Source organism: Helicoverpa armigera, chromosome 2, assembly GCF_030705265.1.
Source record: "Helicoverpa armigera isolate CAAS_96S chromosome 2, ASM3070526v1, whole genome shotgun sequence".
In the NCBI taxonomy this organism is placed as follows: domain Eukaryota; kingdom Metazoa; phylum Arthropoda; class Insecta; order Lepidoptera; family Noctuidae; genus Helicoverpa; species Helicoverpa armigera.
This window is the reverse complement of record NC_087121.1, coordinates 6,466,128-6,492,878: the sequence shown is the minus strand read 5'-3', so window position 1 is coordinate 6,492,878 and position 26,751 is coordinate 6,466,128. Positions and strand designations below refer to the sequence as shown.

The following is a 26,751-nucleotide window of genomic DNA, read 5'->3' as shown; positions in this document are numbered from 1 at the left end:
TAAAAATTTATCAACATAATAATTTAGCAATGACATGTATAAATTTATGTATGTATTGTATTTTGTACTTGCATAATAATAATAACATGTATATGTAGATACAATCAGATCCATGTATTCAAAAATACATTGAGATGAGGATAATAATAGTTATAGCAATAACATTTAAGTTAAATTTCTCTGTTAATGTGCTTTAGGTATCATTGTGAATTATATGTTTATATTGAAGGTTTTTTTACAATTTTCGACAAGAATAATTTAATAACACCACTAATTATAATCAGGTGCTCAATACACAATTAGTTAAAATAGAACTCAAACAGATTGAATAGTGTTTTAAGAATTAGTATGATGTCAAATAGATATTGAAACATTCTAGGTGTTACATTTATAACTTCGTGACTAACATACAAGGCCCATTTATGCAAAGAATTTTATTTGACTGTTGAGGTAATAAATGTAACTGATATTGAAAATGAATTGTCCGTTTACATTTTATTGCTTTTTGCAGCAAATAAATAAATGTGTAAATGAGCCTTTAGTTATCTACTATTGGGCAATAATTGCATGAGTGTATCATTAGGTACATTGTTCTTGGCATGCACTAATATTTTGTGTTATTCATTCGCCATTCCCATAATACTATGTATTCTATTTTGTAGCTTTCGTCATAACCTGTTTCACTCACCAAGTTGATAGAGAAAGTAGTTCTAATGTCCCTGACATTTTCTTAGGATTAAAAGCTTGGTACAAAATAATTTTATAATTTAAAATTATGACAATTATTAAGTCGTGTCTTGCCTTAAGGCGCTTTGCCCACGGAGCAACAATTGGAGCAACTGGCAACTGGCAACTAGCTGTTTACATATATTTCAATTGAACCGCGCACACATAGCAACTCGAGTTTCGAGTTCCGGTAATCGTCAACAGTTTTCAGTTGCTGTAATCGATGACTAAGATAGTTCCTAATTGCCGCAACTAGCAACTGTTAAATATTATTCCGTCTTTGTTGGCGCCGTCGACGGCGACGACGTAATAAAATGAGAGCAAATGCTGCTTCTTCGATATCCACTGTAACACTGAACGCTGATCGCTGCGTAGATTTAGCAACTCGGCTATGAAAGTTGCTCACAGATTGCCATAAAATTGCGGCAATCGTAAACGTTATAGCAACTATCAACTTTTTACAAGAAACTTTTAAAATGTTGATAGTTTCCTCAACTTAAGTTGCTCCGTGGGCAAAGCGCCTAACAGTTATTAGTGAGTGGCAGTAAATTTTCGAAATGTGTGTGTAATTAAGTTACAGTCTATCATTACTAAAAATAATATAATGAGAGAATTTGAAATGAAAACAATTGACTGTAGGTAGAATTTGTAATTCAAATATTTATGCTATCTAAACACTGCGTTTTATACGAAAATATAACATAACACACTTATTTAAATAGCCCCAAACAAAATAGTACTTTAGTATCACAATGTAACATACCTCTAAACAATTTGTGTGATGTCTGTAATAAATAATAATTGTATTGAAAATTGTTCTAGTAATATGTCTACACATTTAGTTGGCAAAACAATGGTTTGTTATTTACGTAACCTTACTCAAATATATTTGCCCAGTTTGCTGCAAATAGTTTTAAGTATCTAGCATTTATATGTTCACGTGTGTGGTGACCAAACAACTTTTTATTTTTTATGCAATATGAAATATCGAACGATAATAAAGTAAGTCAAAACAGTTCAGTTGTTTCTTTTCAGTTTTCCATATGTAGATAGACTAGTATTGCATACTACTAGTTATTCTCAGTATACCTAATATTATTCTTAAACTATTTGCTTCCCAACAAGAACGTTTGACAAAAGGTTGGTCCATTCCACTTTATTAGGCACTTCAACAGGAGGCTTGAATAACTCAACTAACTCAGGGATACTCTTATTTAATAATTTTATCCTGAGTATCAATGGTGCATTCTCATCTTGATTTACCACTTCCATTAATATTTTACCTGCAAAATATTTTTTGATAATAATGTAGTAATAAATATTATATTCCACAGCAAAAGCCAATTTATGATAACTATAAAATAAAAGTTATCTAAATCATTCAAAGATAATAATTGCTATTAATACCTGTTACTTTAGGTGAATGAGCCAGCCACAAACTTATAACATACATAGGCAGTGTTTGTACCATGTAGATCATTTTGGCTATCAAATACTGGACCACCAGTGATAACACTCTGAACTGAAACATAGAGTGATTATTATTATTCCATAACACATAAACAAAACTCCATGGTGCATAAAATATTTATTAATTTTATGTCCAGATTTTCTTACCATTGTAAATACAATATAGTAAAGAGTTGTTGTGGGCAATAGTAACAGTAATATTGTAAAAGCTACAGTGCCTACAAATAGCTCTTGGTTAGTATATTCACAGGAGTCAATGCCACCTCTCAGAGGGTTGTACTTTCGTCCAACAAACAACCGTAATAATGCTATCAGTCCAGATATTTGGATATTGAAAAGCCTGAAAGGAATTTCAAAATAATGAAATGATGGTGTACAATTTGAGCTAAAAACAAATTCAATACTTCTTCAGATACTTGCATAGCCAAATCTAGTAAAATAAACTACCTGGCAGCATACACATAGATACAATATGAATGGAATGTTGCAATGACTATAAGATCAGATATAATGGCTGATTGGAATGTAAATCCCAAAAATCCTATGTAATGATATATGTGAAGTATAACATCCAATTTCTCTCCTGATACATCTGAAACCAAAGTTTTTCAAGTGAATACTTAAACTAGCTTATCTTGCAATATTTCATGGATTACTGATTTATTACCTAGAAACAGCCACCAAAGTTGCACATGGTAGGAGAAATATTTTCCAAGCATTTTATTGAATGCATTATTCAGTTTTAAACCTACTGGAGCACCCATCAGCCATTTTAGTAGTGAATATAATGAATTAATAAGCCTCTGGAAAATAATTTTATCTATACATATAATAAATCTGTAGAAAAGTAATTTTTGTACATTGAAGAAATTGACAAAAAAAATAGCCAGCATGTTAAAGGATAACTAACAGAACCCATTTCCTTCATTTTTGTCATTTTTGTCTGTTTGTCTGTTTGTCTGTTTGTCTGTTTATCTGTTTATCTGTTTGTTCGTTCGGGATTCACGTAAAATCTACCAATTCAACGCAGACAATGCTTATATACAAAAATTCTACGTAACTTGGGGTATTACTTAGTTTTTGTTTCATCGAAATCGATTCACTCTATCAAAAGATATGATTAATTTTGTGAATTCAAGATGTAAAATATTACGACACGCAATCTGTTTGTCAAAACTACACATTTGAATGTTGTACTTATATTAGTTGATCGGCCTATTAATCTTTACACAGAAAATCACACCTTCATAAGTAACTTCGGAAGAAAAAAAAAATGAAAATTTTGTTTAGCCAAGGTTAAAGTAGCTCCATCTGTGGTAATCTGTGTCAAATAAATTATATAAAATTTGACAAAGGAGCGAGGTGGTAAATGACAACTAATTACCATACATTCTTTATAGAGGATTATTATTTCAACAGATGGAGTTGTGTATTTTCCGTAATTCACCATATTTTAACACGTAGTGTAATTTTTCGATAGACATTTCAATAGTGTTTGTCAGTTTGCCGTGCCACATCAAAATCCAATTATAATTATTACCTTGATGAAAGGAAAATTAATAGTTCTCAGCCAAATTTAAAACGGTGCCATCTAAATAAATTTTTGAACATTATGTCAAAAATGATGACTTTAGTATAACAATTAATTATCATTAAAAGTTACAGATGGAGTTCATATCAGGATTTTTTCATAAACATAGTTTAGCTTATCTTCCACTAATGTGGTGGCCTTAAAACAAATTACTTTGAGTGAGTAGTATTAAGTAGACCTTAATTATTTTTTCTGATGCAAAATATGTAAACTTAATCCTAGAAGAAATGAGGATCTGTCTCGCAAGCGCTGCTAAGCGTGAGGTAGGTAGGTAATGTAGGATTCTGTAGCTTTAAGAACAAGCCCAGATACAAAGTGCAGATAAGAAATGGGAGCTTTCTCGATTTAATACCATACACACGTAAAATGCTTTATGCGTCTGAAAACCAACACATTGCGCGTCGCATACCAGAGACATGCTTACTTTCAACTTCTGATCGCAAATACACTGGTCACGATTACGAACAGTCTCAGTAGGACCCGAGCCAAGTCTAAAAAAACACCTTTTATATAAAACTACGTTTGATGTCATTCAATCACAAAGACAGAATTGTTTTCTGTTGAAAATCCTATCCACCTGTATCCTATCCTAATCCAGCATGCATTGCACAAAAACCAATGGTATCCTATTCGAGAAGTCAAAAGAGTCGACCTGCCAACGTCAGCTTCTGCGCTAAGCAAGTGTTCTTAATAGTACCATCAGAATTACATTCATCGTTGAATGAGGTGAATAAATTTTCAGAAACCGCAATAGTAGTAGGAGCCATATGATCGCTTCATAGAGCTCTGATTGGCCCCAGGTGACCAAGTCAGGTCTGATTTGTTCGTTCATCAGATCTTTGAAAGTGTTTCGGTGGATACTGTCGTCCTGTGTGACACAAAATATGGTATATAAACGTCTTCCGCAAGAGCGAAATTTTCCCGGTGTGTGCGGTAGTGACGCACAGTATACAACACTTATGTTTCTTTCGATTTGCTGGCTCCACCAAGAAATGACAAATTGCAAGCGTACATTTTGAAAATCTTGGCAAAACTGCAGGTTTCAAGTACGAACTCGGGCGTGTGAGTAGCGCGGGCGCCGCGCGTGCGTCGCGTTTTGCTGCCCTGCGGTATTTACCTACAGCGCGCTCGCGGCGCGCACGTGCCGCTCTCCTTGACGTTTAACTGCTAAGGCGTTTAGCGGGCGGCGGGGATAGCGGGCGAAGGGGTAAGAACGCAACTCGAGCGCCGCGTGCTCGCCACGAGCGCGTCGATTGCACTCTTCACACATGCCGCAGGACAGCAAAACGCGACGTTCACGCAGCGCGCTCGCGACGCCCGCGCTACTCACACGCCCGAGGATCGCGCACGCCTAATGTGGGGTCAGCCTTACCATAGTGAATAAGTGCACAGAAAATCCCCGTCATACAAGTGTTTCTCCCCAGTAGTGAAACTATCCTACCCTATGCGCCTGCTGATGATGATGACTCATTTTATCATCCATCCAGCTATTCCCCAACTATGTTGGTGTTGGCTTCCAGTCACCGAATCTGTTTGAGTACCAATATTTTGCTTGGAGCGACTACCTATCTAGCTACCTTCAATCCAGTCAACTACACAAGACGATATCCATGGTAAGACTGACAGACTTTCTGGCTTCTGATTAGTCGCAGCAGCTGCAGAAAATGTACAAATGACAGCTTTGTCAGACTCAAAGCATATAGACATAGATTATAACTGTTTCCTGTGAAAATTATTTACGCACCATACGTTATAATTTTCCAAATTGGCTGACTGGATCCAGAGATATTCACAACGTCACAAACTTTACTTCTTTTGTTTAGATAAATGGTCACATCCACAACACAACCTTGATCAATGAATCTATGCGACTGCTAAGTGCTAATCCTAATTATACTGTCACGTGAAAGAATGCACCTACGGGATAAGTAGTATTTTGACTATTCTATATTGCCCACGCAGACGAAGTTGCGGGCAACAGCTAGTCTGTAATATAAAAATGAATCGCAAAATGTGTTGGTAAGCGCATAACTCAACAACGCCTGGACCAATTTGGCTAATTCTTTTTTTGTTGTGTTTGTTATTGTCAGAAGAAGGTTCTTATGAAAAAAAAATAGGATAAAGTAGAGAAGTCAGTTGACGGGAGCGAAGCCGCGGGCAAAAGCTAGTCATATAATAAAAACCTTTGTGTTGAATCATTTGTACAGAATGTTTTTTAATGAAGTTTGTAGGAATATACTTCCAGTATCTTCTAAGCAGCAATAAATACCTCTAGAACTCCCATCAGTGCTATGCTAATATCTTTTTTATCTTGTGATAACAGTTGAAGAGCAATGTATCCTAATATAATGTCCATCAAAATTGCTAATATCAAGTTACCCTGCCGCACTGCTACCTGTAAAATAAAAAGAAATATAATGTTTTTACAATACTCAAACTCTTCAGGATTTATGGCATATTACAGTCCAACCTTGTTTCTCTTAATAAGAGACAGGCAGATGTATTAAACTTACTTTTTTATCCCTTCCAATAGTTGATATCAACCATTTGATAAGTATCCAATAATTATATATATGCTGAAGGAACATCGAATTTGCCAGCCAGTATGAATATTTACTGCTGTGTTTCTCATCATCTTCAACTGTTTGTCCATGCTCCTTTTTAATCAAACTGACCAGATTTGTAAAATAGTTGTTTTTTGTGTCGTCAATTGCTTGGGAATCTTTAATACTATTATAATCGTAAAGCATAAGAGTACAATTACTAGTTATAACAATTTGTATTCCATTTAAAATCAACTTGTTAATTTTAAACGTAAAGTTTTGTTCAATGTCTAGGAAGTTCAAAAATCTATTTGACAACTTCTTTGGAAAGTAATTCCCACAGTAACCGTAAATTTCATTCTCCTCTTGTTTCTCAGACCAAAAGTCATTAGAATCTGCATATTTTATTATGTAAATGGTTACAGTATCTTCTGAGAATGTAATAAAACCCTTAAAAAATACTTCTTTGGAATTCGGTGATAATAAGGGCAGTAATATTTTTATGTTCTTACGCATTTTCACATCTCTTAAGAATTTTTATAATAATTCGTTAGAATAACAATCTTGTATCTAATGGTAAACGATCAATTATAGTTTCTGACTGCTACGAAACATGCATGAAAAACAGGAAAATTCTGTCTACAAGAAAATAAGAAAAACAATAAACAGAATTCAGACTTTTGGCAGTGATCTAACCATGATCTAACCACAGAGTACATTACAAGATCCAACTGTCAATGTCGTAAAGTCAAAGACTTGTCAAATCTCTGTTTCAAAGCCAATTAATATTTTAGGGTTGATTATAATTATTGGAGTCTTGTGTACTGCTTAGTCTTGCTTAGGATTAAGATTAGTTCTATGAAAGTATCTGAAGAAGTATTGTTTTTTTTTTTTTGCTAAAATTGTACACCATCATTTCGTTAATCAAACCGGAGGTCGGGCTGCAGCGTCCTCCGTGTACTGCACATCCTCACTGCGATCGCCAACCCGCCTGCCAAGCGTGGCGATTAAAGGCAATTACCCCCAGTGAAGAGCACAGAAACCAGGCCCCCAGTCTCCAGCAGCTCCGCTATCCCTGGCGCGGGTAGCGGTCAAGGTAACGGCGGATCAGGGGCTCGATTCTCTTAAGTTAATAATGTCAAAATTGAATAGAAATCGAATCGCAATATGATCGCAATAACAGGAGCCCGATTCTCCTAATTTTACTTAAGCAACATACGATTCACGTTCGACTCGATTCGACTGAGATCCAATCCCGACTCGATTACGATTGAAGCGTATGTGGCATTCCGCATTTTTTTCTTTGAAATAAACGTTTTTATCCTTTTCTGTCATTCAATAATAAATCATTTTGTCTGCAAATGATTTATGATTGGAATATGATTGTAGAGCAAACTACCGAATAGACCAAAATCACCAAGATAGCAGACCAATCGTATTCCAATGAGTTTCGGTTGGTTTGCGATGGCTCTGCTATTTTGGTGATTTTACTAAACACTACTATTACTGCTATACTATTTTTGTTACTAAACAAGATTGCGCACTCTCAAAATATATATTTACGAAAATGAACTCTATTCCGACGCAATAAGGTACTAAATTGGTTGCATAATACACAGAAGCAAATCCGAGCTGAGAGGGATAGTTAGAACGGAGGCCGTGTGTCTCGTTCTAACACCTTGCCAGCATAATAAAATGTTTTGATCAACAGTTTTGTCTTCCCAAAAAACAATTGAATCATTTATATTTTTATCTTATTTTAACAATTATAAGTCAACAAATTAATAACAATCGCATTAATTTATTTTTATTTATTCATAAAACATAAACAACATCAATTTCTATTTTGCTTTTTTTATTTTCTAGCGGTAACCCTGAACATTCTTGGTGCGTAATCAGCCTATAAAATTTTGTTTATATATTTTTTATTAAATCAATTTAAACTATTAAAATGGTGAAAAAGTGTTGCGTTTATACTTGTAAAAGTGAATTCTATGGCGATTGCAATACATCGTTCCACAGGTTAGCTAATATGTAACAACATTTTCGTAAATCAAACAACAAGGGTGCCCATGAATTCTTGTAATGAGACACAATATGTGTGATGGATTCTAAAACTGTTGTACTATTATTATAGCTTACCAAAAAATGAAGAAAGGCTAATAAATGGCTCAGCAGTCTATATGTGAAGCAAAAATACAAAAAAATCAGTCTTCGCTTCGAATCTTACTGCTTTTATACTGCTAATTCCCGCTAATTATTAAAAGCTTATATTAGTATCTTAAGGTAACAAACTGCGTAAGTTAAAACTTCAATACCAATCTGTGTCTAATAATCTTAGCAAATTCGGATTTGTCTCACATAGCTTAATCACATAGACACCCTATTAGAAAGGGACAGACGGCCTCCGTACTAACTGTTTCACTCGGCTCGTTTTTTGGGTTTAAGTGCGCAATCCTGTTTACTATATGTATAATGTCTATGTTCACAACAGATTTACTTCCCTTTTATATAGAGTATTATTATCTATGCTTCGCTCTTCCCATAATCCTATCTTTCCAAAGAGAATACAATAGACAACGCTCATCTTTCTTTCTTCGCTGCTTCGCTCTGAGAACGGGGTCCGGTGTGACGAGAGCTGCCAAAAAACTTTATTTTGTATTATTAAAAATCAAAAGTTTTTAACAACACAGAACAGACATCGTTTCAGCCACTGGTAAGTTGCAATAAGTTTATTTCAGCCTTGTCTTGTGTTTAAATAATAGGCCCTTGCCCATTATGTCGCCATCTTTCATCTTCAAACTCAATGAAAAATTCTTTGTTTAGTACCTATTGTTTCTATATGTATAATGTTTCACATCAAAACATGATATAGCAGGAGACCATTTCACTTTATATTATTAAGCTATACCTACGTTGAATATATTGTCCACATAGTTTTTTCTTAAAACATGCTCTCCATGTTGTTTTTCGGTGGTTGTTTTAAATTTGTTTACCCAAAACTACAAAATTTTGTGCAATTAGAGCTAGACGACCCACTGACCCTAGATTCTGCGATTGTGTAAACCTATTTGCCTGCTCTAGGCTAACCTCATATTATTGCTTAGGTAGGCTTTAGCCGGTATGTACCTATACCTAAACAATAATATTATGCCAAGCTAAGCTTTCTGCGAACAGAAAAGTGACCGGCATACATATACACAATATGTTACTAAGTGAAACTCCTTGTAAAGCTCAATTTCAATTCCCCGTATCACACATGTAGATTTTATCATACTTACCTACCTACATTTTACATTTTGTAAAACCTTATGCAAATGGCTGCCATCAACTTGATAGGGTTTACCTTCAAATAAATATTGACCATTTATTATTATGTGTTTTGTATTTAGTTTCGGCATTGCACCCGTGCGAAGCCGGAGCGTGTCACTAGTAATATTATAAAGCTGAAGCGTTTATCAGCTTGAGCATGCATCTTGAAAACTATGTTATATGGTCCATTTATTGAGTAAGGTGATAGATCTTAACCTCCTTTTATCCGAGTGCGTGAAATATTTTTAACAGGACACAAGTGAATATTAATGAATAAATACTTATCCAACTTCCATTTTCAACAGACCATGTCGGAACCTGGGAGAGGTCGTTCCCGTGGGCGTGCAGGAAGAGGTGGTGACAATGCTGGGCCGCCTCCCCGTAAACCCGGCGAACAACAGCAACAGAGGCCCCCACAGCAACAGGGGCCACCAGGCCCCCGGCCACAGCCACCATCCGCTTTTGGTGCTCCCGCACTGGGGCCGCCAGTGCGGGCTGGTGTGCCTACGCCCGCCCCGCCGGCTGGCCGCGCCTCTCTCCGACTAACACCAACAACACATCAGGAACACCCTGGTGATGTTGACGTACAAGAGAGGATGCGGAGCATGCAAATCAGTAAGACACATTTTTCTACTGAACTTTAAACTCAACAATAACTTAAAATTCTAAGCATCATTTTCTACCATAAACAGGTGCTGCTTCACAAGTTGGTGCTGGTGAAAGCTCCTCTGTGATTGGCCGTGGATCTCGCCGTGGCGGGGGCAGGGTTTTACCTGAACAAATGACAATTTTGCGCACTCGCCCAACAACAATTCAAACGAAGAAGGGTATGTCCATAACTCAACTACACTCTTGCCTCTAAACATTATTAATAAACCATGCACCTGATGATTAACTAAAATTCTGTATACAGGAACCTCGGGAACCGTGATAGATCTGAAGGCAAATTACTTCACTGTTAACACAACGCCCCAGTGGCGCCTACACCAATACCATGTCGATTTTTCCCCAGAAGAGGACAACACAGCTGTACGCAAAGGCTTACTGCGTGTCCATGCTAACACTCTAGGAGGGTAAGTCCATGACATTTTATGATGGATTTTCTGAATTTGTATCACACCATTAGATTATTAATTATAAAAATTGCTTTTTGTCCAATTAGGTACCTGTTTGATGGAGCAGTATTGTATACTGTTAAGCGCTTACACCCTGACCCATTAGAGTTGTACTCTGATAGGAAAACTGATGGTGAAAGGATGCGAATTTTGATAAAGGTAAAATTAACAGATGATGATGAGACAGATGTAACGCCTATGAAGTTATTTGTTCACTGCAACGATGAGCCTGATAACAAATAGCTTCTATGAAAAATGATTCAAATAAAGTGATCTATATTGTACATATTATATTTGTTTTCAGTTGACATGTGATGTAAGCCCAGGGGACTATCACTACATTCAAATATTTAATATAATTATAAGGAAATGTTTCCAATTGTTAAATCTGCAACTTATGGGCAGAGATTACTTTGATCCTGTCGCTAAGGTAAATATTATATCGTTAAGTACTATACTTAGTCACACTTGTTCATTGTATATGTTTATTATAACTTGAGAACAGCTAGACCAATTTTCATGGTTTTTGATTTGTTTTATTTCTATCTGTCCCAAATGTCAAAAGAATATTGCAATGACGTAAAACAGCCAACATCCTAATTCCATGCGAACGAAGTCGTAAAGAATAGCAAATTTTTGCAATATTGGTAATTGTTTAATTGCTCTTCAGATTGATGTTCCTGAGTACAGATTACAAATATGGCCAGGATACAAAACCACAATCAATCAGTATGAAGATCGATTACTGATGGTAACGGAGATTACCCACAAGGTACATCAACACACTATGAGATGTATTATTATGTTTCTATCAGAGTGAAATGAGTGAAAAAAATCCTTTTACAGGTTCTCCGTCTTGATAATGTGTTGCAAATGCTCAGTGAATACGCTGCAACAAAAGGCAGCAATTATAAAAAAATATTTTTGGAAGATATTGTCGGTGAGTTTACCGTAACGTTACTACTTATGACTAAGACCAACTTCGTATACACTAGATCTTGCAGACCTGTCCTCCCTAAGATTGTAATTGAGATTAGCCAAACCACCAGAGACTTTAAACAGCCTATTTTGCAAATTTCAGGTAAAATTGTCATGACTGACTATAATAAAAAAACGTATAGGGTTGACGACGTATCATGGCAAGCATCGCCAAAATCAACTTTCAAGATGCGTGATGAAAATATTTCCTACATGGAATATTATCAGAAGGTATGTTATGTGAAAAAACCTGACATTTCACAAACGCAAATCGATATGCATTCCATTTAAAACATTTTAGTTTATATTATAACTGTTGTCAGAAATACAACATCCGCATCCACGACGGCGGGCAGCCGCTGCTGATCTCGCGCTCGAAGCCGCGCGACATCCGCGCCGGCATGCCGGAGCTGGTGTTCCTGGTGCCGGAGCTGTGCCGGCAGACGGGGCTGACGGACGACATGCGCGCCAACTTCAAGCTCATGCGCGCGCTCGACAACCACACCAAGATCGGACCTGATGTACGCATTCAGAAACTATTGAAGTTCAACCAACGTTTGACCAGTTGTCGTGAAGTGGTTAAGGTATGTACCTCTTCCAGTTAATGTTAAGGGGTCGGCGCAATATGATTCCGGTTTCATTCCTGTATTTCAGCTATCATAATAATATTCAGCCCCTTTAAATAAGTAGTGTTATCTTTCAGTCAATCTATATATTTTGATCAAGTTGTGTATGTTCTCTCTTTTTAGGAAATGGGTGATTGGTCTCTTACTCTTTCCCATGAACTTGTCAGCTTTAAAGGTCGGCAACTTCCCCCTGAAAATATAGTCCAGGGAAACAATGCCAAGTACCCAGCTGGCGACACAACAGAAGGATGGACAAGAGATATGCGGTAAGATAAACAACATTTCAAATAAAACTTTAACTCTGTCCCAACCATTAAGGTATAGTTTTTTTGAGAATTCGTATAAGAATTCCGTTTCAAATGATTCTGTTGCCATGTGATTGGTTAGTCATCGGTGTCTTATGACGTAATTTTACACAGTAACATATATGGGATGTGTTGTATGTTGTACCTATTGGGTATAATTTAGGCGATCACCAAAAATATTTTTAAGACTCTAAGCTGAGGCACCAAATAAAATAAACAACTCCAAAAAAAATAAATTGACTTTATTAAAAGGGCACTAAAGTATATAATATTATGATCCAAAAAAAATAAAATAACATCAGAAAAATCGCAAATCTCGCACAAATATTATTTTTGGTTCCCAAAATGGATTAATGGTCACCAAATTCTATCCAACTAAAAGATTAATATTACTACCAAAATCAAAGTTAGTGACGAAAACGAATCGCTGCAAAACCGACTCCACGTAGTCTGGTCTGCAGTGGCGGCGTAGCATCGGGTGGCACCCGGGGCGTACTACCTATTGAGCACCCCGTCCCTCCCCAAAAAACGACAAAATATAATCACGGGCTAAAATTGTAAATTAAAGTACTTAAAAATCGTGTAGAAATCATTCATGGTGCATTTTGCTAGGTTTAACATAAAGAAACCGGAGACAGATCACTGCAAACTTATAAAGCCCTAGCGAAGCGATCCCGTGTCATTTGAGTTTTGAGACTTAAAATAACTCAAACATGTTTCTAAAAAACCAGTGTCCAGTGAAAAAGCCGCGAGCGTAGCGAGCGCGAAATTTTTGAATTTTAGAACAGTAAAGTCCCTTAAAGAGTTTAAAAGAAACAGGCGTAAAGTGGAAAAGCCGCGAGCGGAGAGAGCGCGAAATATTTGATTTTTGGGACTCAATAATACCTAAAGAAATTAGAAAAGCCACCGTAATGTGAAAGGCGCGAGCGGAGCGAGCGCGAAATTTTTAGAGTTTTGGTACACAAAAGTCCTCCACTTCCTAAACAACTTAGAAATCGTCAGTTGTTTTTGCTACTTCGGTGCTTTAACTTTTTGTTAGATTGAAGACTCAAGAAGTAAACGCAGAAGAAGTTTTTTTCTAAGTTTGAGGAATTAATTTAAGTAATCAGGAAACAGAACAAAATAAACAAGAAAGAGAGGTGACAGCCGGACTGTGTCACCCTCTCAGTGTTGCCTCGACGTCTCGCGCATGCACTGTTGTGGTTTTGTTTGAATATCGTGCATTTAGTGAACCTAGGCTTTGCAGATTAGAATGGCACCCTCAGTGACTTGTCAATTTTGCCCGCACCATCCTGGTCGTGCAGATATGTGCCGACCGAGATGGCACCCCCTTAGACGTGGCACCCGGGGCGGACCGCCCCCTCCGCCCCCCCCCCTTACGCCGCTACTGCTGGTCTGCCCTACCCCTAGAGTGCAATTCAAAACCGCGTAGGCGCGGAGGGGCGAGGCGGCCTGCGAGCTGAGGCGCAGGTAGTTGCCGAAGCTGCGGTGGTGAGCGTGAAAACCATCTGCGACGATAAGCTCGCATGGGACCGCCGGAGCCCCGCAGTGCCGGAGCCGTGACAGAAGCCATGCTTGCTGCATGTTGCGTGCTTACATTACCCCAGTATATTAATTGGTATTTGGGAAATATTCTAGCGATCGTTAGCTTTTTTAGTCTAACAAAAATGACCAAATTAGGAGTCATGGTATTACATAATTGGTAACATCTAAGTAGTGACAATATATAATATTTGGTCTAAAGTGTATTTTAAAGGCGTCCATATATTTTTTAGTAGTCAATAATACGAAAAAATGGTTTCACCTAATAATATTTTTGGAAACGTTATTTGGTGACCATTTATCCATTTTGGTAACCGTTTAGAATTTTTTTGGTAGTAAAATAGGTACTTTTTTGGGTGGTGTTTAAACACAAGCCGTACCTATTCACATTAAATCCTATAACATAATACTTTATGATATTGTATGGCGTACGTGTGTGGTGTAGTGGTTTAGCCACAGGAGTCATTTTTCATTTTCAAAATTTACAACATCTTGTTTACAGCAGAGATAAAGTGTAGGAGTATCAAATGTTTTGACCCGTTGACAGCTGTCAGTTTTCAAGGGAGAATTTCCGAGAATTAGAACACCCTTTAAGAGTCAGTCCAAGACTCTGAAAGGGTGTTTTAATTCGCTCGCACATATCGTATTTACTAGCTTCTGCCAGCGGTTTCACCAGCATCCCGTGGGAACTACTTCCCGTACCGGGATAAAAAGTAGCCTATAGCCTTCCTCGATAAATGGGCTATCTAACACTGGAAGAAATTTTCAAATCGGACCAGTAGTTCCTGAGATTAGCGCGTTCAAACAAACAAACTCTTCAGCTTTATAATATTAGTATTTAGTATAGATTTTGTTAAAAAAAAAAAAACATTTTATTTGTGTATTTTTATTTTTCATTTGTGTTAATCAATATATTAACGTATTTAATTTAATGTTATTACACACCCGATATATATGTATATCATTATTTTTTGAATACATGTAATAATTTGTATCGATGATCCTTTTCAGCTCGAAACCTCTATTAGATATCTCACAATTGCCATCATGGGTGGTCATAACCCCAGAAAGACAACGTCGAGATTCAGAAGGATTCATAGATTTAATTATGAAAACTGCTGGGGGTGTAGGTTTCCGAATGCCGAGACCCGAAATAAGTGAGTAAATATTATTAAAATACATATTAATTACCCCTACATCGGGCAATTTTTTATCTCCTGTCAAGCCTGTCCTGTTGATTCCTTTGTATTACTTATAACAATATAATAATGATTACTTTTAATTGGTGTATATTATGTATTTAACAGAAATTGTTTTATTTCTAGTACCCATCAGGAATGACGGACCTATGGAATATGCAAATGCTTGTGAGAATGCAATTGCCCGCAAGAATCCCGCTATGATCCTGTGTGTTTTGGCACGCAAGTTTGCAGACAGGTGAGGCTCTATATATCAGAGCAGTAAGAATGGCGTAGTGTTTTTTTTTACACGCAATGATTGAGAATTAGTAAAGAAATTATTTTTTATGCCTCGGAAACGAAGTATTTCCCTAAAGTACAATGCTTACCATGTTTATTATTTACAGGTATGAAGCGATAAAAAAAAAATGCACGGTAGATCGTGCTGTGCCTACTCAAGTAGTTTGTGCTCGAAATATGACCAGCAATTCGGCAATGTCTATTGCAACTAAAGTTGCGATACAGATTAATTGTAAGGTATGATCAATTCTTGGTTAAAATGTGTTTGATATGAATGTTCCCTCATTCATAATATAAGTGTTATTTTGATACGATTATTATTTTCTAGCTGACTTGTGTCTACCCAGCGACGGAAGTCCCTACATCATCCAATTTGAATTTTCCCAATAATAAGAATGTCATTTTCAGCTGGGTGGTGCTCCGTGGCGGGTGGAGATACCTCTTCAGAGCATTATGGTCATCGGCTACGATGTCTGCCATGACACTCGCTCTAAAGAAAAGAGTTTCGGTGGATTTGTTGCAACTCTTGACCGGCATTTGACGCGCTACTTCTCAGCGGTGAACTCGCACACCTCGGGTGAGGAGCTCAGTGCCCACATGGGCTTTAATGTGGCCGCATCTCTACGCAGATATAGAGAAATAAACGGTGAGAGCTTTTGGAAGCATTCAATTCAAATACGTGTAATTAATTTAATGTGTATACTGTTGTTTATGCTAATGTACCATGCTGCATTACTCCGGCGGAATTCAAGCTCGATGGTTAACGCAGGGTCGGACTGGGCCGGAAGGGCCCGGGTGGCTGATCACAATCCCGGGGCCCGAGACTAGACCATGGTGATGGGATACTATCGAAATATACTGAGATACACAAATTGAGATAAACAAACCATAAAAAATTTATTACTATATATATTATATTTGTTTTAGGTTTGACCTTCTCGACTTTATGTCGGTTTAATAGGTATCCCGTTCCGCAGCCCGCGGAAAAAAAGATATCTATGTCCCTCCTAGTCTGTTATTAAGTATATGTATTATGTAGTTGATGTGTTTGTTTGCGTTGTTCTTCTCCTTCTTCTCCCTCTTCTAGGTTGTGATGATGACGAATGTTCAGTGTTAGATGATTGCTGTGTGTTCTGTTCCTGGATGGCTGGTTCCGTTTGCGTGCTTGGTGATGGATGCGTGTTCTGAGTGGCTGGTGTTTGTGTGTCAGTGTGTGAGTGTTGTTCTTCTACTGTTCGTACGAATACTGTGTCTCCTAATACTTTGCTGAGTATTATTATATTATATATCTATACTATATATATATATTATATATTTATTACTATACTATAAATTTATTTCTAAAATACAATACAATAGTAAGTAGGTATTTACTTAGAACAAATTATATAAAGCTAGCATGGGCGTAGCCAGCTTTGGGCTCAGGGTGGGGCAGCAGCCAACCTATCTATACCTAGGATTTTTTGTATCTTGAGCCGTTAATCTCAAACTTGAAATTTTTATCGGACTTAAAGCAAATATAACGTATTTAGCCCAAACGTACTTAAGTTTTTGTTTGTTGACAAATGCAAAAATAAGGGCATATAGTTTCTGAATACGCGAGCGAAGCGAGCGCGAAATTTTTATCGGACTTAAACCAAATATTACGTAAAATTTAGCCCAAACGTACCTAACTTTTTGTTTGTTGACAAATGCAAAAATAAGGGCATATAGTTTCTGAATACGCGAGCGAAGCGAGCGTGAAATTTTTCTCGGACTTAAACCAAATATTACGTAAAATTTAGCCCAAACGTACTTAACTTTTTGTTTCTTGACAAATACAAACATAATATAGGTTCTGAATACGCGAGCGAAGCGAGCGCGAAATTTTAATTATTTTTTAAGACTCAATCAAAACCCAAAAACTACGTAAAATGTCGCCCAAATATACATTTTCATGAATGGGGCCAAATATACATTTTATGCTGCCTAGGAGAAACGTGCTCATCCCAAAGAGTTTTAGACGGTTCACTAAACTTATTTGCAAAAGATTCCAGTTCTTTTGACAGCAACTCTCGATCGACATTTGCAATTGATGCGATAGACTTTAGCGCGTCATTAGGAATTCCATTTTCTTTGATTTTATTGAAGTTTTTCGGGTCCAAACAAGCGGCATCTCTCATTAAATCTTCGTTGCACATGAATTTTTCGTTTATTTTAACTAAAGCTGTATTAATAATGACTTTGTAGACAGAAATAGAATAAAATCTCTTTGGGTCTGTAGCCAATAATGCTACTTCATCTTCACATAACTGCTCATGTTTCTTCGGTTTTTTAGAAATTCTTCGTAACGGTAACGTGGTTTGTACGTCGAGATCAATGTTTTCAGCGTGCATCAAGTCTTGAACATCGGATGCAAATAAACTTGCAGCTTTGAAAACATCATCAAAAGTATCTAAATGTCTTCGTAAATAAACACTATTATTATTGATAATAATAATAACCACTAGAGGTATAATACTTACATAAAAGAAAGCGAAATAAAACTCCCATAATTTTCCGGCAATTTTAGCCCATTGAAATGTTACCTACAATTTAAGGACAGAGTATTGCATTTATTACAGGATGCAATTTTATTGTTGGGACATGTGTGGGGGGTCAATAGAAGCTTAATCTCAAGTTTGTGGGGTCGCCACCCAGGTCCCCCGGCCGCCATCTTGAAAAAAGGGGTGGAAACTCTTTTTTCGCGATATCTCGTAAACTATGCATCTTACAAAAAATTCGTCAAGTCATAATTTGTAGCAAATTGTTTTGTCTTTCAAATTTTTTGTAAGACAAATATATATAATATAATACGCATAGTTTGTGCGAGACATGCACGCGGGCAACCGTAGCACAGGGGGCACGCTGCGCCCCTGTGCTGAGGTTGCCGCATGCCTCTCAACCCAGGCCTGTGGGGGGCCCCGTGCAGGCTGGGGCCCGGCTGGCAAATGCCACCTCGACTGTATGGCCAGTCCGACGCTGGGTTAACGTCATATTTAGGATTAGGCATATGTTACCAAATTTAAATATACATTTTCATAAAGATATTATTCTGCAGGTGCGCTGCCACAGCGGATATTTATATATCGGGATGGTGTTGGCGATGGCCAAATTCCCTATGTACATAGTCATGAGGTAAGGTCACTCCACATGTATGTGCAACTAAGGATGAAAGCTTAATTCGGTAATAATGAATAGAAATGTAGATTGTAGATGATAATAAACAATATTTATTCTAGGTGGCAGAAATAAAAAAGAAATTAAGTGAGATATATGCAGAAATGGAATACAAGATGGCTTATATAATCGTTTCCAAGCGTATCAACACACGTATATTTTTGGACCGCGGCCGCAATGGTGAGAACCCGCGTCCGGGTACAGTAATTGACGATGTTGTGACACAGCCGGAAAGGTAAGTTTCATCAAATACAATGTACTTAATATGCTTAACCTATTTTGTAAGTGGAATATTATTATGTTATCCCTACTAATATTATAAATGCGAAAGTAACTGTCTGTCTGTCGGTTACGCTTTCATGTCTAAACCACTGAACTGATTTTAATAAAATTTGGTATAGAGATAGAGTTGACCTTGAGAAAGAACAGGATAGTTTTTATCCCAGACTTGAAGAATTCTCTTGGAAACGCGATATAACCGAACTCTACGCGGGCAAAGCCGCGGGTGGAAGCTAGTTAAATATATAAAATATTGTTGGATCTGAAAACATGTTTTCATCACTAATCTTCTTGGTTTCACTTTGCAGGTACGACTTTTACCTGGTGTCACAAAACGTTAGAGAAGGCACAATCTCTCCTACCTCCTACAACATAATTGAGGATACGACTGGACTGCACCCTGATAGAGTAAGTTTATATTTTCAAATTATTTACTTATGGAAGGATCATTTGTTTGGGGTTTCCAAAGTTACCAAAGCATTAATGGAATAGTTGACCAAAATAATCGTTTACAATCGTTAAACTTTTTGATCCACACTAAACATGAAGAAAAACTATGGAATAATGCAACTCTCTTGACATACACTAGAAACAAAGAATTCTACGATAAGCTCTCACAGTCGTTGCGTCACTGACTCTAATATACATAAAAAATAAATTGCATAAAACACTGCATTTTAACCCTTTAATGCGAAAGCGCTGATATATTATACGCGAACCACAATTTGATCTGGCATACAAGCAGTTAAAAACCATATCCATACCTGCTACATAATAATATATCGAATTGAAACAGTTTTAATGTTCCATGACTAAATTATCTCTCTGGTTATCAGTACAGTAACAAACAAACGAATTAAACGTTTCAAACATTTTCTCAAATTCTTATAAAATTCTGAAGGTTCTATTGCTAACCTATATTAACTAACAATTGTTTTCTTCTTTTTAGATGCAATGGTTGACTTACAAGCTGACTCACTTGTATTTCAACTGTTCTTCTCAAGTGCGTGTCCCGTCTGTGTGCCAATACGCCCACAAACTGGCGTTCTTGGCTGCAAACAGCCTTCATAGCCAGCCACATTACACTCTCAGTGACACGTTATATTTCCTGTAAAAACGATGGCATTAAGGCGGGGGTCCAGACATGTAACATTTGCCCGATCCGACCACCGTATCGTATCAAGCACCGTATCAAGTTGTGGACGCCTCCGATTTGCTCCGTATGATAGACAAAAACCGACACGACATGGGACGATATCATAACTCGGATATCATAACGGCGTATCGAGATCGCGTATCATTATCCGTCCACATATGTGATCATGATACGCGTTGAAGATACGGATACGATGATCAGTTCGGACAAATGATACATGTCTAAACCCACCGTTATGTGTACGTGTTAATTCTAGGAATGCCCTCACCTATTGTGATTAAAGAAAACCTGACTGTTAGAATATTATGACAATATAGTTAGTTTTTTGGTCCTGTGGACAGTAAAATTATATTTTCTTACCAAACTGGGTAAACCTAGTTGGTTTTAAAAAGTACTCGTAAGTTTTTGAACGACATTACTCAAAAGAAGTATAATAACAAGAACACGAATTTTAGGTTTAGTTGGGACTTGTGTTTACGCAATCCGTTCTGATTTTGATTACCTCATTTCTTATTTTTGTACGATCTTAAGAGTAGTTGTTGCAGAGGCAGCTCGTAACCTGCAACGAAACTTGTTATGTTGATTATATTTTAGTTAAACCACGCTCTAGTCGCCTGCCACCGAGCAAAAAGTGCTTATGACGTGATGAATGTTGTTAAATTTTATCTTGTGTTGATTTTTGCAATTTAACTGTGTATAAAAGTTGAAATTTCGACGTGTGTACGAAGTGCTTTCATCAGTCATTGTAAAATTGCCATAAAACTTATGCCAAAGGCATAGATAGCATTTCGCTACTTTTAAGTTCTTTAGATTATAAGTACGTACATAAGTGAGATTTAGTATGTAAGGATTTTTTAATAGTTGAATAAATTTTATCTGTCGACTAAATTTACCAGTTGTTAGGAAATCTGACAACCTAAAACTAATATTATATAGATAAGATTTACTCGACTTTTGAACAATCCCCAAAGAAGTACACTTCATGCTGATGTTGTTCCAAACATTCCAAGCGATGGGTTATTGTGTAGACCATGGGCATTGTCTAAATTGCCTCTTTCATTACTTTCATATGTTTCTCTTTAATAATTTCAACCTTTGTTTTAAGTACAAGTGACTTATTGCAGATAAGAACTTAACTTGTAAATACGTCTTGGACCATGATGGCGGAGACTCATTATCAACAGCACCACTCGATTTAAATTTTCATTGTCTGGAGAAGACATGTTACCACTTTGTGTGTAGATAGTTCGGGTTATTCGTCAACTCAACCGTGTTCTATAAAGTTGTTCTTAGATCGAGAGCCAGCGAACGCCAGATCTACGTTATTTTATAAAGGCTGAAACTTGTGTGCTCATCTACCTTACAGTGTAGTGTTTTGTTCATACGAAAGACTAAGTTTGACGACCGACACGGTGGCTTTGGAAAATATAAAAGAAAAGAACTTCACCTAACCGATTTTTTTAAGAGTCGTATTCTCGTTATTAATAAAGATTACATCAATACAGACCACTTTTTCTATGACAGCAATTATTCATCTCATACAGGAGAAAAGATATAACGTAACCTTTAAACATACTCTGATGTTCTATCTACATAATGTCTTGTCTCCTGCATGAAATCAACGATTGCTGTCATATAAAAAGTGCTCCGTATTGATAGATTCTTTATTAATAAAGGAGGATAAAAAAAATTGGTTGGTTGAAGTTGGGTAAAGTATTTTTATACTTTCCAAAGCCGCCGTCAGCCAAGCTCCGTAGTAAAGTAGTCTATCGTTCACACCCAATGTAAGGTAGATGCACATACCAAGTTTCAGCCTTTATAAAATAACTAGCTTTCGCCCGCGGTTTCATCCGCGTCCCGTAGTGACAATAACTATCCTAAAACCTTCTCCCGGGTATAATTGTACTCCCCTCTAATTTTCAGACAAATCGGTCAAGCCGTTTTCATGTTATGTCGTGACAACGGAAAGCGGGTTTCACTTTTAAACATACAGACGTAGGTCTGGCGTTCGCTGGCCCTTGGGCTATCTGTAAACTACGCCATTTAAAGTAAATATTAAGTTCTTCATTTGTCGCAGTTAGCACGTTGACGATGTTTCATCAGCAACGTGTTTTTCACGTAAACGTTGTTATCTAGTTCAATCTAGAAAATTTGGTGCATTTTGTAAACACTTTCTATTAGACATAGGCTTTAAGGCCTATAGTAAGTCCTTTTTACTTTTTGTACTTAACAATAATACACTGTTTATTGAAATAATAGTTTTTTTTTTCCACTATACTTCAGGGGCCCGATTCTGCTAAGTTAATAATGTCAAAATTGACTACAAATTGAATGAATAGCGGTTTTAACCATAACGGGCATTCTGCTACTAATATAAGACCAATCGTATTCCAGCGACATTCAATTGGTTTGCGACTGGTCTATACGGTACGGTCATTTTGGTGATTTTTGGTCTATACGGTAGTTTGCTCTACAATCATATTGCAATCGTAAATAATTTGCAGACAATATGATTCATTATTGAAACACAGAAGAGGATAAAAACGTTTATTTAAGAAAAAATTGCGGAATTCCACAAACGTTTCAATTGATGTGTGCGTTCGCGCAGCGGAATGTTGTTGAATTTAAAGATTTGAATTATGCAGATAATTAGTGTAAGACGTCCTATAATTGTGTATGGTAAATAAAAATTTGTGTATGCAGCCATTGTGGAGAAATTCACCAAAAACAGATTCCGCTGGGCGAACGTTGGCGAACGTTGTCCTGGCGGAACTTTTTTTAATCCATAGTGTTATCGCCTCCCGAAGATAGTAGTCGGCGGCGGGGACAGTCTCCCCAGTTGATGCGACGTGAAGAAGATGTTAAAGCGCCGGTTACGCCGCACCCCGCGCACCCTGCCTGTGCGCTGAAGAACTTGACACGAAGTCACACAGATACGCCTTCTCGGGATCAGGATTTCAGGAATAAAACACGAGCATTTCTTGGTTCCAACAGTCCGGACGCGTCGTGTTGCTTCAACGGAGGCTCGATGATGACTGACTGTGTGGGCGCCGCGGCCCGCCTTTTATTGAGCGGGTCGTGGGCCCGCGTTGAAACAACACTAGCGCTCGGTTGTGGGCGGTTTTATTTGTCATACATAGGTAAATTCTTATATTACAATGTATTTATTCTAGTTACAATTCCAATTTTAATTATAATTAGTTTCTAATACGTATACATTACGTTATATATTATTCCCATAAGAACCTACCTAGTTTTCTATGCTAAGTCTCTTAGTAGGATCACCATTTTCTAGGCTAGACCTAATCTAGGAAGCCTAAGTGGTGATCCTAACCTTTGGCCTTGGAGACTTAGCACATGGCTGTGATCCGTATGTACCAACCACCCTTTGACCCATTCATGGTCACGAGGTTGTGTCCTGGCTCTCTGGCGCTGACACCCCTCGGCGTTTTACCCTAGGGTGGTGGTACTCACCGGATTCCCTAACCCTGCTCATCACGTCCCATGGTGAAGAGCAGGTCGCCTATTCCTGTAACTAAGCCGCCTTTTCACCACTAGCAGCAGCGGGGCGAGGCCCTTCAAAGCATGCTGCAGGCGACTTAGTTCTAGGTATCCTAAACATTGACTAAATAAAACCACCCCAATATAATATGTTTATTTTCCAACATTATTTACAAATATAAGACATCTTAACTTATTGTTAAGGTACACATTAAACTTAAACAACATAACACTTATACGTACATAAATCACAGTAAAACATGGCACATAATAATTAAATAATAACATCTTATCTTAATCTAAACATAATATTACTACATAAAACAAGTAAACAAGACACTTAAAGTTACGAAATATTTACAATTCAAGGAAGGAAACCGGTGCGCGCCTAACTGTGGATGGCTCTACCTGCCACTACTTGAGACCCCCGTGTCCGAGGGTCTATGTTTCGCTCGCCGCGCGTAGTCCGTCGCCGACAGTCTCCCCCTCGTGCGTAGCACCGTCCTCCTGGCTCGGCGACTCTCCCGGCGCCTCCACCAGCACCACCAGACGCGTAGCAGGCCGTCGTAGCACGCCGCCCTTGGTTGTCACGTCCACGATGCGCGTTCTGCCGTCTGGACCAGGATACACGGCCGCGACCTTGCCGCGCGGCCAAGTGCACCGTGGAAGAGTGCCGTCGACAATGAGCACTACGTCGCCCACGCGCAGATCTGTAGCGCAGGCTCTCCCGCTGATCTTCCTCGGTAGTAGCGTGGTAGGTACTCCCGCAACCACCTTTGCCAAAGTGGTCGGCAAGGCGTTGCGTAGTACGCCAGGTGTGGCGTCCCACTAGCTCGCTGTCTGTGAAGCTCCCGATGCGTGCTCCACCACAAGAGCGCCCGATGAGGAAATGGTTTGGCGTCAGCGCCTCTTCTTGCCAATCCGCGGCCAAGTGAGTGAGTGGCCGCGAATTGACGACGTGCTCTGCTTCCAAGAGGAGGGTAAGTAGGACCTCCTCTTTGGGATGTCGTTCCTTCAGCGTGGCGTCTAGCGCTGCCTTGATCGAGCGCACTAAACGCTCCCATGCTCCCCCCATGTGAGGAGCGCCAGGTGGGATGAATTTCCATTGTAGACCCAGCTTGGCGGCCTCGTCGGTGATGTCAGGCTGCAGTGCAGCCATCGTGTCTTGCAGCTCCTTGTTGGCCCCCACGAAGTTGGTGCCGTTATCACTATAGATAACGCGGGGCATGCCGCGTCGCGCCGCGAAGCGTCGCAACGCCAGGATCATGCTGTCTGTTGACAGCGATGACACCAGCTCCATGTGCACGGCCCTTGTGGTGAGGCACGTGAAGAGTGCGCCCCATCGTTTTTCGGTGCGTCGGCCCACGGTGATCACCATGGGGCCGAAGTAATCGACGCCGGTGCACGTGAAAGGGTGGCACCCATGCGCCAGCCTCTCCGCAGGTAGGTTGCCCGTTGGTAGCGCGTGTGGCTGCGCTCTCCGCAGCTTGCACCACTGGCAGTGGTGCTGCACAGCACGCAGCGCTGCCCGTAGCCCGAGGATCCAGTAGTGTTGCCTTAGCTCGTTCATCACCGTGGCGTGATTCGCGTGATTGAACCGGTGATGGTAATGCGCCACGATGAGGCGCGCCACCTGGTGGCGCCCGTCGAGCACCAGTGGACGCCTGTATGCAAGGCTGACGCCTTGCACAGCGTCGATGCGGCCGCGCAGCTTGATGACGCCGTCCTCGAGCACCACGTCAAGGCGACGCAGCTGGCTGCCTCGCTCCAGCTGATGCTGCAGCCGGAGGTTGCGCAGGTCGTCTGCGAAGCTGTCGTGCTGGCTGCGCGCCAGCAGTAGCAGCTCCGCCCGTCGCAGCAGCTCTGCGTCGAGTGGCACAAAGCGCGTGCTAGGCGCCTGTGCGGTGGGTGGCGCCCGGGTAGGCGCCCGCTTCGGGCCCGCCTTGCGCCAGGCGGGGTCGTAGCAGGCGTGCACATGCACGCGTCGTCGGCACAGTTGCAGCACGCGCGCTGTCGCGCGCAGCAAGCGCGTCCAGGCGCTGAAGCGCGCCGGGTCGGGTGTTGTGTGCACGACGCTCTGCACCGTTGCTACCGCGTCGACTGCTCTCTCTTCGCCGGTCGGCTCGGTCTTAAATGACCGCCTGGCCGGCCATTTGTCCTCGCTATAGGCAAGGAAGTCGGGACCTGTGAACCAACGGTGATTAGCGTCGAAGTGTTCGGGGACGTCGCGCGTCGCGTCGTCGGCGGGGTTAAGTGTGGTCGGCACCCAGCGCCACTCTTGTGGGCGCGTTGATTCTTCAATTTCGGCCAGCCGATGAGCAACGAACGTCTTAAACGTCCGCGGGTCCGTCTTTATCCATGACAATACGACGCTGGAGTCCGTCCAGTAGACCTTTCTCTCGACTTGCAAATCTAGTTCCTCTTCTACCGAGCGCGCCAACCTGCTCCCAAGTAGTGCCGCCTGCAGTTCTAGTCTCGGCACCGACACGGGTTTCAACGGTGTGACTCTGACTTTAGCTGCCACCAGCCGCGTGTGGTTTCTGCCGTCTGCAGTACTGGTCCGCCAATACACTGCAGCTGCATACGCCTGCTCACTTGCATCTGTGAACGTATGCAGCTCCCTTCTGTGCAGTGTGGCGCCAGGCACCTAGGAATCTGTAAGTCCTGTAGAACCTTCACGTCTTGCAGGTACTTTCTCCAGGCAACGTCCTCTCGATTCTCGATCTGCTGGTCCCATGACACTCCGCTGCGCCATATGTCTTGTAGTAGTTTTTTTCCCTGTATTAAAACAGGAGACGCTAATCCTAATGGGTCAAAAGTCGACATTACTGCGCTGGTTACCTCTCTCTTAGTGGGCGTGCGTATGCCCGACGCTATGTCCTGCGGTGTGTTGCGCAGGTTAGCCCTAAAACCTAATTTGTCTGTATTTGT

General features: G+C 39.5%; 2 protein-coding genes across 2 annotated transcripts; one reads left to right on the top strand and one right to left on the bottom strand.

The window, feature by feature from the left end:
* Nucleotides 1-1,360: 1,360 nt before the first annotated feature.
* Pig-q (Phosphatidylinositol glycan anchor biosynthesis class Q) lies at nt 1,361-7,044 on the bottom strand. Its single transcript, XM_049843785.2, has 7 exons — nt 6,301-7,044; nt 6,057-6,182; nt 2,864-2,999; nt 2,644-2,788; nt 2,344-2,536; nt 2,134-2,248; nt 1,361-2,009 (listed from the first exon to the last, which is right to left on the bottom strand). The coding sequence occupies exons 1-7, from the start codon at nt 6,844-6,846 to the stop codon at nt 1,828-1,830; spliced, it is 1,443 nt and encodes a 480-aa protein (XP_049699742.2). The 5' UTR covers nt 6,847-7,044; the 3' UTR covers nt 1,361-1,827.
* Nucleotides 7,045-8,882: 1,838 nt separating this feature from the next.
* On the top strand, nt 8,883-22,391 carry LOC110376036 (piwi-like protein Siwi). Its single transcript, XM_049843771.2, has 19 exons — nt 8,883-9,046; nt 9,948-10,257; nt 10,335-10,469; nt 10,556-10,715; nt 10,805-10,916; nt 11,062-11,187; nt 11,428-11,529; nt 11,604-11,697; nt 11,839-11,966; nt 12,059-12,319; nt 12,485-12,627; nt 15,220-15,365; nt 15,534-15,645; nt 15,794-15,923; nt 16,095-16,332; nt 18,766-18,842; nt 18,947-19,119; nt 19,472-19,571; nt 20,113-22,391. The coding sequence occupies exons 2-19, from the start codon at nt 9,951-9,953 to the stop codon at nt 20,275-20,277; spliced, it is 2,709 nt and encodes a 902-aa protein (XP_049699728.2). The 5' UTR covers nt 8,883-9,046; nt 9,948-9,950; the 3' UTR covers nt 20,278-22,391.
* The last annotated feature ends 4,360 nt before the right edge of the window (nt 22,392-26,751 follow it).